The 11,928-nt window shown below is 44.5% G+C and overlaps 1 protein-coding gene across 1 annotated transcript in view; it reads left to right on the top strand.

The window, feature by feature from the left end:
* The window catches only part of LOC142565346 (A.superbus venom factor 1-like), a 119,457-nt gene extending 111,017 nt beyond the window's left edge, over window positions 1-8,440 (top strand). The window contains exons 36-39 of the mRNA XM_075676254.1: window positions 295-414; window positions 2,708-2,791; window positions 5,816-5,960; window positions 8,268-8,440. Of these exons, the coding sequence (XP_075532369.1) occupies window positions 295-414; window positions 2,708-2,791; window positions 5,816-5,960; window positions 8,268-8,397 (479 nt within the window). The 3' untranslated portion in view covers window positions 8,398-8,440. The remainder of the gene's footprint in view (window positions 1-294; window positions 415-2,707; window positions 2,792-5,815; window positions 5,961-8,267) is intronic.
* Window positions 8,441-11,928: the final 3,488 nt, after the last annotated feature.

Here is an 11,928-nt window from a genome sequence, read left to right on the forward strand (position 1 = left end):
CGCTTCAATTTTTTCCTAATTTGCAAAATTTTCAGGCAACTTGGTGCCCTTAAATGCGTCTAACGATGGGCAGGGCTCAGCTGTCTCTCTTAAATGCAACATCTTTCATTTAAATCGGTTGAACGACTGTCTAATCTGTACTGTTGCTGCGTTTCGCACCTTTCTTCTTTTTTTTTAATAAGGACAGCCGCGTTGACTACCACCTAAAGCGTTTTCTTAAATTCATGCGCGGAAAGCAGCATTGTAAGCAATTGTTTATTTCGTCTTTCTTCCTCTCTCTCTCTCTCTCTCAAGGTGGCTGCCCTCCAGCAGAGCCGCTCGACCAGTTTATTAAAGACAAGAAAGGTGAATATTTTGAGGATGAGGACCAACACGAACGTCTGAGAGAATTCGCCTGCGATGAAGTCGACTACGGTAAGGGCTCTGTCGTCGCGGGCCCACGTTGCTGCAGCAGGCCTAACGGAAGACAGAACGCATGGCTGGTGTTCAGCATGTTTATCTTACGAACAGCGGCGCGACCGATGCGCCGCTGTGTCTGCGCTTGGAATCGCGGCGCGTCCGCACGGTATTTGGTTATAAAGTTGCAGCTAAAAATGAAGGCTGCCGTAGCTTCACAGCTTCCGGTGCAACGGCGTTACACATATAGACGCATATAGACGTATAGACATATATAGATAGGCATTTTCATCTAATTCGATACTGAGCATTTTCAGTGCGTTTCCTCGCCTAGCGTAGCAGCACGCATGGTGTTGCCCAGAAGCAGAGCGATACCCGCAGAAAAACCAGTGCACGGCGTCAAGGTGAACCTGGGACTTGTGCGCGCTCGCTTTTCGGGCGCATTATATTTAGCTGTTGATTTTTCCACAAATTGCTGGTCAAAACTTACGCAAGACTTCCAGAAAACACAGATGCGTCAGGAGATGCACCTTCAAACAGCAACGGCGGAGCGAGTGTGCACGTGTCGTTGCCATGGCAACCGCGCATTGGTGACTCCTTTCTCGGCCCTCGCTGCCGCTTGTTTACCTGCGCAGCTGGTACGGCCGCTTCTCCAGATGGCGCGAGCGCGGTAACGCCTCTCACATTGCTATCAATAGCAGTGAGCTGCAGTGCATAGTTTCCCCGTTTTGGCTTGAAAATGCACGAAAGACTGCTTAGTACAGTCGACAACAGTTTTGTCCATCGTCGAGTGCAAGCGATTGCCCATGCTATAAAGTAAAAAAGAAAACTTGGTATGCGTTTTTTTCATTAGTACCCCTGCTTACGTTGATGTAATTTTATCTTGACGTGCTGGCACATTTTACTCCGAACAGTAGTTAGAGAATGGGCCGATATTGTTCTTTCGGCACGCTTTTGTAAGCACAGCGCAACATAAAGTACAAGCTAACTGCGCATATGTACCTGCGGTCAAACCAACGACCGTACGGTTTTAATGATTCAGTTTATTGATTGGGGGTTTAGGAACCCAAACCAAAACACAAGCTATCACAGACGCCATTGTGGTGGGCTTCAGGTTAAATTTTTTAGCACCTGGAGTTGCTTAATTTGCACACAAAACTGGATACGCGAGTGTTTTTGCATTCCGACTCCATCGAAACGCGGCCGACACCGAGAGGAATCGAACCTGAGACCTCCTGCACAGCAGCAGAACGGCAAACTGCTGGCCCACAGCTGCGAAATATGGCTTCAAGCCGAGAATTCCGACCACTACGCCATTTACTCTGTGGATGTTAAAATGCAGGTAGGCGATCGTATCCACCAATACCGTAATGCAATGGAAAGAAATATTTTTGCGGAAATTCCTGCTTATTGGCTCAAGCTGTTATTGGTCGTCTCGGCGGGGACCACCAGAGGCCACGGCCGCTTTGCGCACTGTGCATGAGAAGTCATAAAATTAATACAATAGATAAATATACCGTAATCAAGTTATTTTTGTCAACACAAAGCTCATTTTTCGCTACAATTATAGGTGTTCACTCTCCAAACGCGATCTCATATAAAAGCAACGAGAAGTTAATGTCAAGTAGCACAACTAAAATCCCCGTCCTTACACCTACAAACCTGCAACATGGTGTTCAACTGGTTACGTATATTTGTTCCCACTCGGCCGGATCTCATTTTGAACAGCGAGCTGGAATGTTACTGATAGGAAGCCACCTCTACGCAGGACGAAATTAGTGAGACAGTATCACCAAGTAACGTGCCAGAGCCTCCGTAAAGTGTACCGACACAAAGCGTATAGGCACGTAATTCCTCTGCCACAGCATCGATGTAAAAGTTTCAAGTAAAGCGTTATTACAGTTATCCACGCCGCTCTCTTATTATGATGACCTCTTAAGAAGGCACGCATTTGCTCACTTAAATATATAACCATGTGAAACAGTTGTATTACCTCGAAGCTTCACCTCCAAGCTCTGAAATAATAATGTGTGTGCATATTTACTTCTCTAAACCTTATCAAACTGGAACCTATACTCCCTGCGCACTCTTAACACTTTTGAAGGTTAAATGCGCCAGGTCGTTCAGACGTGATCATTGTGATTAGTGCGACGAGCTAGATTGCCCAAAAGTTTGGTAGCCCTTCGTGCATTTTGACTTAAAAACATGCAGTATGACTGCATGCAGTTTGTTATCACTTATGCTTCATATAAAATTAGGATACGGTAAAGTAACCACAATTCATGGCTGCAACGTTTCGTTACACAAACAGTATGGAGCGGAAAAGCGAGGTGGAATACCTCCAAGGATGGATTCATAGAAGTGGTCTTCCATATCACGCAAGTTCTGAAACCAGGTAAGCACTTTAAGCTGGACCTTCACTAATTGAAGTTCGATTAATAGAGCTGCCTTGACTATGACCGAAGTTCAATAATTGCAATACATTTTTTTTTACTGTTTGTTCTGTCGGTGCAAGTTAAATTTTCATCAGTGGGAAAGACCAGCGACGCTAAATTAAGTTGGGAAGAAAGCGTTATCTGTTTACTAGAACCGAATTCACAACTTTCGTAAAATCTTTCTTTTTATTGGCCGACCGCCTTCGTTAATATATTCACGATTCTCCAGCGTGCCACTTTTGCATGCGAACTGCTTTCTGAATACGGTCCCTGTTTATGAAGCGACAGTGGACCGGTTGTCGTGTGTCATCATAGGAAAGATATGAAGTAGTCAATAACACTGACTCAATTTGGCCAATAAATCATACAGCATTTGGCAGACGCGTTCAGATCGTGATGTGCAGGCGATGAGCCATACGAAAATTCGTAGCCTTTATTAACAACCCACAGTAATATTTTATAAATAATTTCTTAAATCCATTAGGTAGGTAAACATATATTTCTTTTATTTCCTTCTTTTTTTTTTTACCTAATATTCCCACTCTGCGAAAGTGCGAGGACGACGATAGTTTCTCATTAAAGGCTACAGCATCAATTCTATTCGTTTATTTTAATACTCAAGTCTCGAGCGCTTCCCGAAAAGAAAAAAAATAAGGATTGCGTTTGCAGTTAGAATTGCCGCCGTAAGCAAATTTACTCGGAGGCAAATAGAATGCACGACAGATGAATCACAGTGTTGAGATGAAGCACTCGGCGTGAGATAATACATATCGAGAGAGCGAGAAATTACTTTGAACCCGTCATGGTGCGCTTCACGGCGTTAATAGATAGGGATGAGTCTGCTGATTGCGCCAGATGCTCCGAAGAGCTGCAGGATGCGACAGACGTGCAGACACTCTCGCGTCCGGCAGCAGTAGCACGGCTTGGTAGTTCACTTTCCTATCTTTATCAAAACGGGGAGTGCCTCCTCATCTCTGACAATCAGTGATCGATGAAACGAAGAACAGCGCTTGTTAATACAAAAATAATAAACGCACAGAGAGTATAGGACGAGATGGGCCGCAAAGAACAGTAGAATTCAGGCGCCTAAGTGCTCTTTATGTCGGTGTCTACTTTGTGAGCCCGCTATGAAACTCTAATCGTTGAAAGTGCCGAAATATCATACAACTCGTGTGACTCCTCTTTGGCCGCATTCGCCATATTTCTCAGTCGTCCATACACATTCTGGCAAAGGAAATAACATTCCTATCTTGACCTTGACAGGCAAACTTGACATCTTTCAAATGTAGCGCGAAGCCTACGAAAGAAACCCACACGGGTTCCTCAGGAGGAAAAGCTTCTCAGCAGAAGAAAAATTCGTCCTGGTCCGAGGATCTAACCCGGCACTACTGTCTTTCCAGAGCAGTCGCTCTAACAACTTTAGCGAATCAGGAGGCTGGCAGATAGGGTACGGCAAGAGGGAAATAATTCCAGAACTGGAAGCGTAACAGTGAATAATAATAAAAAAAATAAGTTCTGCGACTATCCTACCAAAATGCGTACCCAAATTCGTTCATAGCAGTGCAGGAAAATATCGGCTAATAGAGCAAACTTAAGAGATGGCGTACTTCAAAAAAATGGCCAAGCTCAGCCTTCGCCATCCGCGCTTTCCAGAGCCGCGCACTTGCTCGACGTCTCATCGCACACACTCGGGGCCTGAATTTGAACTTCTTTCTTGCGAATAATATCGACGTTTTCTCATTTTTCCTTTTTTTTTTTTGTAAGTAGAAGACGGCGCGAGGAAATGTTGCAATATATGATGAGATGAAGATGGAGAACGTCATTAACAACGTTGATAAGATCACGAGCAACCTGTTCTTTGAAAACATCTGCATCTGACGTGGGCACGCAATTTTCGGAAACTTCACGGCGCTATTATCGATTTCAATCGACACATATTCATACTGTGCTGTCAGGATACAACTTTGCTGTCGCGGCTTCGTAGCCAAAAGCGATCTTGCACAACAATCAGTAGACGGATCAATTTTTGCGCCCAGACTGTTCTCTCCACCAACTTGGAAGCTTTTGAACGACGCGGCGCACTTTTCCGCGCACCCAGCCCGCGAATACTCGCAAGGTGCCGCGAGCGGCCAGTCGCGCAACAATGTGGGTGTATTTGCGGGCTGCTTTCATGCTCCGAAAAACACTTTTATGTAGCACGTATCGAGCAACAGAAGGCTGTATCGGGAGTTTTTCATTTTTCTCGACAATTTTCTCATTGACAAATTTAATCTAGTTATAATACTTGAGAAGCTGATTAAATGATTACAACTAATTATGTAATTATGCGGAATAAAAAAAACACTCTGAGTATCTCCAAGCGACGGCAAACAACATTACTTTTGTTCTGTTCAGCTACGTGGCATTCGCATATTTTTTTTTTTTTGTACATCTTGGTGCATGATAGTTGGGACACCACGTATGTGTGCAAGCCACATTATCGTAGCTGCATATCTCTATGCAAATGCGGCTTACACAAATGTTTAAGGCGCCTTCACGGACACGCCGTGCGTGGTAATTGTAAGACTGCGTGTAATGAGCTAAATGCATTAATTAGCTTGTTTCAATTTTTTGAGCTTACGCGGTATCAATTTATATTCGAAACCTGATGACAATCACTCTAAGGCAAATTTTATTGTGTTTGATTTTTACGCAGTGCGTGTGTTTCGAGATATTCGTCACTAAATTTGTTGCCGAGTTCAACTGATTCCGCATAGCGCGGCAGGAATGTCGGCGCAAGGACGCGTCCCCTCGTAAGGTGGCGCGGCTCTCCCGTTGCGCTGCCGTCTCTTGTCTCCGCCAAGAGAACTGTCACCAGCTCCGCCGTGCATTCGGAATGTCGCGCAATGCGCTGCGCGCTGCGTCACTCTGGGGCCCGTCGCATCGCCGTGTAACTAAACGTACGCCTCTCTCTCTCTCTCGTATTTCTTCCCTTTATTTTTTAGGCCAAGAAGACGATTTGGAAGATAAGATACGCCGCATCAAGGTGCGTGATAACTGCGCTGCCTTAAGTATCCCCAATGGCGAACAATACATCATTATGGGAAAAGATTCCACTTATGTTGAAGAAGATGAGTTCAACGAGAAACAGTAAGTATAACATCGATAATTCCGAATTTCTGTATTGGGTTTCTGGAGAATTATGTCAACGTATGTGGCTCTGAGCTTACTTGGGGAATCTTGTTCGAAAGCACCTCTAACGACGCAGCTCTAACAAAATATGGCATATGTTGATCTTCGTTTCCTTTCGTTCTTTCTGACCCGCCGTGGTTGCTCAGTGGCTAGGGGGGTGGGCTGCTGAGCACGAGGTCGCGGGATCGAATCCCGGCCACGGCGGCCGCATTCCGATGGGGGCGGAAACACCCGTGTCCTTAGATTTAGGTGCACGTTAAAGAACCACAGGTGGTCGAAAGTTTCCGGAGTCCTCCACTACGGCGTCCCTCATAATCAGAAAGTGGCTTTGGCACGTAAAATCCCATAATTTAATTCAATTTTCTTTCTTTCTGTTTTTATTTGTTTATTTATTTATTTATTTACCTAGTTATTTATTTATTAGGGGGGGGGGGGTGGCAGCGTAACGTGTACTATCCAGGCATGCTATACGAACTGTACCCCGTCAGATCACTTCTAGATCGTACATGCAAGGCTAGACTCATGCAGTGGCTTTACAGAATTTTATTCCCGTATTTACCCACGCTATGCCCCCATTTCGAAGACACATTTTCCTTCCGCCAAGAGTTTCCTCGACTGACAGAGGAATTTCACCAACTCAAGGCACTGCTGCGCCAGCTCGTAGTATTTGAAACATAAAGGACGAGAATTTTCATCGCAATGCAGTGCAAGCGGCTTCGGCTAGCTGCTTAAAGCGCTTGTTGCCAAAATCAACATGCTCCATCCAGTCCATAATAGCACAGCCACCATGGAGTTGTTTTTCTCTCTCCTCTTTCTTCTATGCGAGTGCAGGTAGATCGATGTAAGGGTTCGCTCATGCTTCACCTCCGCCGCGTGCGCTGTTTGTCCGTTTGTATCGTGTTGCTAGCCCAGTACAAGGCTGCGAGCAGGAGTATGAAATGTAGGAATCACTTCCGGTTTCACCGTCGCAGGTCCCGATGCACTCTTACTATCAATTTGATTATCGGAGTTCTCGATACAGTCTTCAGACTATGAGACCTCCTTTTGTTTATTGCAATCTCCCTCTCTGCATTCCCTTCTTCTTTTCTCTCTCTCTCTCTCTGTCTTTGTAACCATAATGGAAATCAATAAAGAGTCTGAATGAACAGAAAAGAACGCACTACGTCATGTTTGATGCCTTACGACACAAAATTAATTTGTATTTCATAGCAGTGTCGTATTTAAAAAATATAAAAATGACGTCATGTTTAAGAACAGCCTACTACACCGAGCGTTCATGGCACTAAAAAAAAAATTTTAATAAAGAAATTCACGCACCGTTTCGTAGCGGGAAACATGCACCGAGAACAGAATGGGAAACACGAAGAAATAAGGAACGACGAATCGCCTGTAAAAGCGCAAGAACACTTTGGTGCACGACGCCAACGAAGTATAGGCGCACGCGTAATGAATCAGTAATGTCGAGACAGGCGCAACGCGCAGCTCGAAAGCAGAAGAAAATCCATATTCGATCCGTCGTGTAGGACTCCATCGTTAGCAATCACTGGTCTGGCACAGGATGAAGACACCGCGGTTCGTTCGCGCCAATGTCGAGGTGCGCCAGCTCACCAATTTTTTCCAGCTTATCGCGACGCCATGTCGCGTCATGCAACGTGAGCACTTTGTGCGTTAAGCCTTCTTTTTTTACCGTCTTGAACACTGGCGGAAATTAAATATGATTCTTTTTTTTTTCCTTTTCGCCGATGGCAGCGTGGCACATCGCCTTGCGTTAACTGGGATTCACAAAGGTGCTGGGGTAAACTGTACTCGTCGCCTTTACGTGACAGTGCGTGCGTTCGTGAGAAGTTTGGGTATCCTCCGTACTAAACGAGCACATTTCAACAAAATTAACTGTAAATCATGATTGCATTGCGCTCAGTGTTACACTGATAAACGTAAGGGACAAGATGCGGACGTATGTCCGCGTCTTGTCCCTTATGTTCGTCAGTGTAACACTAAGCGCAATACAATCATGAACGTCCACCAACTAGCCCCGTTCATTGCTTTATTAAGTATAAATACATTTTTCATCGAGACGGATTGGCCTCCACCCACTTCCAAAATTTTGCCTATTCCGGTGTTGCGCGCATTCAGCCATAGCCAAAGCTGTAGACAAAGCCCCAATTAACGCGCATTGTGAGTGTTTGCTTTTGTCAATTGCATTTTCACAAAATCTCAGCTGATTCGCATTTTTTTCCACCTCGCTTTTCTTCCTTTTTATTTCAGGTTCATGTATTTGATCGACAGCAGCTCACTGATTTTCCCCGCCAGACGGAAATATCAGAGGAAACAGAACAGGCTTGTGGCGTGGTTCATTAGCGAGTTCTCTAATGAAACAACACGCTGCTACTCGTGAATTTTCTTCTCGTGAATTAATAAATTTGAGCACCCGAGTGTCATTGTTGTATTTTGTTCATTCGGCTTCATACCCACTGTTGCTAGATTTTGCGTCAGTGTCTCTCAGGTTTGCCGAGAACTTAATAAGAGGGAAGGTTACCAAAGCTCAGGGCGCAGAGAGAATAAAGGTATAATATCAAGCTCTCAGCACCCTCTGATTTTTTTCAAGTGCCGGTCATTGCTCTTTGCTTCAGCGCATGAATTGCCTAAAGCTGGCAATGGCGGCAGCACCGAACGGAATTATGAGAGCAGAACGGTCCTCTAAGGACCTAAAAGTAAATAATGGCACGGTGTCAGGTCATCAAAAAAGCCGCTCTCCGTTGCACCCAAGCCTTCAGTCGACACACGTACACAAAATATACACGCTGCGACGCTGCAGCCTTTCCGTCCAGCTTGCATGTTACATAGTAATGACGACTAACTGGAAACAAAGAGTACACACACGAAAATTAATCTAGCCGCGATTGCGTCAGACAGACGTCTGCCAAGATTGCCTCTGTATTGGCCTTGGACATCTCGTCGTCTCCCCTACCATTTTATCTTGCGAAACAAGCCATGTGAGAGCCAACATCATTTTTTTTTCTTTACTGAAGGCTTATCCAACACAGTGCGCAAATTTGAACGCCCTTCCAGCTTTACGGTGCATCTCTGTAACTGAAGCGCACGTTCAGGGATTCGACTAGGCGTTTTTTAACTAAATATTGGCCTTAGGAACACATTTTTTTCTTGTAATTAATGAAGCCAGGACTGTCAAAGAGGACGCGACGATAAGAGCTTTATTTGTTCTTTTCAAAACATGTTCGTTCTCGTATAACACCGATGCCATAGTTCTTTTTATTATTTTTGTGTGCTTATATAGCTTTGCTTGCGCTCGCTTTTGCATTCGCCCCCCCCCCCCCCCTTGCGAATATTTATACAGAATATCATTTTTTGTTCTTATTAAATTGCAAAAACCTATTTAAGAGGTAGAAATGTGCCCTAAAAAGATGTTGATTCTTAATATTTGCATTTGCAAAAGTTCTTCTTCGCATTGTGTGTCATCGCTAAATATTTGCATTTGAGAATATGCAGATCTCCCGAACGAAAAGCATTAGAAATTCGGCCTTGCATTTAATCTTTGGCTGTTTCAGCACGCAGAAAGGGGGGCTACAGAATTCTGGCTCGTAAAACATCTCAGCGTCCACAAACCCGATGACTGCGCCGTATGTTGTTGCAAACTGCTGGCAGCGCCATGTAGTTTCTATTTATCTATTATTTATTAATATTATCTCTACAGGAGGAGACAATATTTAGTGAATTTCGGAGTATCTAAAACATAGGTAAATTTGTCATTTATCGTATTCGCCTGTTCGCTTTATAGTTAGGTAAACATGTACATGTGTACAGTTCAACTAAACAAAATGAACTATTTAGAATAATCAAGTGAAGAGCGGATTTGACATTTAGCTGTCTGTCTCCCTTTTAACCTATGCAGTGGTTGCACAGTGCTTATGACTTCCTGCTACTAAGCACGAAGTCACAGGTTCGGCACCCAGGCCACGGCGCCTTCCGATGGGGTTGCAATGCAAAAGGCGCCTGTGCCGAGCTTTGGCTGCAGGTCAAAGTACCTCCGGCGCTTAAACAATCTAGAGCTCTGCTACGGTGTCTTACAAGTCCTCTGTGCTGATTTGGCACCTTAAACTCAATAATTTCAATCCTCAATCGGACAGTCAATCAATCTTCCTGCTACCTCTAAGCTCGAACATAGCTTTACTGTGTTTGGGTGCAGTATTACTCTTTAGAGAAGTTACACTTCAGGTGCCAACTGCTTGCGATTTCAGCGATATATGCATATAATATAGAATGCCCCTCGAAGATGGCAGTGGCCTCTAAAATGCACTTGAACGCTTTCCAAATGTGGAAGCAGCAACATTAAAAGGTAGAAACAATTACAGCGATAACTCAGCAACACTGTGTACAAGCACATGTCGAGAGGTTTCCCAAAATTCCACTAGCGCTATAATTGGCTCGTCTAGTTGTCTAAAGCCTTTGCAAGCCACACGCGGTCAGTCTCTCCTACAACGCTTTCCCCTTGCGGCTGTGTAAACGAAGGATATTTTATGTTTGCTTAGTGGTCGTCCTTCAAAACGCCCTTTTTCGCATTCACCATTGGCATTTCACGCAAGTTTCCACCTGAAAGTTCCAAAATGGAGGCCGAAATGGTAATGACCGCGAGGACAGGCAACAGTGTATCGTCGAGTGCCTCGCCAGCGATTCCGAAACCGGGACCGCCTTTCGTTCTCGGAATGGAGAGACGCTTGGCTAGTTTGGCCATCGGCCATGTCACGCTGTATACGTCGGTTAACGATACATCGCCGAAGCTAAACAACACTGTGCTTGCTCAGTAGAGCTGACAGGGAGACCACGTAAGCGGCGCGAATCGGGTACCTATGGCTTCTCTTCTGCCGCGGAATAGCTCAGGGGCCGAATTCACAAATATTTTCGTTGTAATAGCTCTTTTCCATCGGCCGGCCGCCCGCGCTAGTGATTTGTTCAACATCATGATAGGCTCGTATTTGCTCTTACAAACAGTTCTGGCATAATCACCTTTTTTTTTTGTGAAAACGGTTGTTAGCCTCAAAAGAGACAGTTGCAGTGACCGCTGGCGATGTCCCCTCTACATTCAAGCTTTAGCAAAACCTCTGTTGTTCTTTTTTTGTCTTTTTTTTACCGAAGACTTCATGGTTTCTCCCGCGGCTGGGTACTGCCATCATTAACCACAAAGCTGGGTCCATATTCAAAAATAATCTCTTACGCTAGGATCGCTCGTACGAACCGATGACAGCCAATTGTGACGCAGCACATACAATTAACGAAAGCGGCTGACCAACGGCGAACAGCACTTACGAACGAAAAGAATCGTGAATTCGCCCCCTGAGAACCAAGAATCCGTCAAACATACTAAAGACTTTTTTTTTACTGGAATTTGATTCTTAAAGTCTTACATGACCGAACTTTGTACTAAGTGAGATAAAAATGCGCAATTCCTCATGACCTCAAGTCCTGAGGGAGTACAATATAACACTACATTATGGCGCACGAAAAACACAGGGCCTACGGTTTGCACAGCAGCTTAAGCATTTGTGAAAAACGGCGCTCAACAAATTATGAAATGACCTGAGGAGGCAAAATCGAACAATATGCTTGAACCCCTTGATATCCAAACAGCTCTAGTATTGTTCGTTTACCTAGCCAGGTAACAAGGGTTCACGATTGGTAGTCTGCTTCCAGAAACAGTGAACGTGTAAGTTTACTAAGCCAAGTACACACGAGAACATTATCTTGAATATTAGCGTGAAGTGACATAGATGGATACTAGAAGCAGACAAGACAAGCGCTAACTCTCAACTAAATTTTTATTGAAACTATCAAAATATATATAGCTGATTGCAAATACCGCAGCATGTGAACATGACAAGGTCTAAAGACATCAGTTAAGCATATCATGAGG

Source organism: Dermacentor variabilis, chromosome 1, assembly GCF_050947875.1.
Source record: "Dermacentor variabilis isolate Ectoservices chromosome 1, ASM5094787v1, whole genome shotgun sequence".
Lineage (NCBI taxonomy): Eukaryota > Metazoa > Arthropoda > Arachnida > Ixodida > Ixodidae > Dermacentor > Dermacentor variabilis.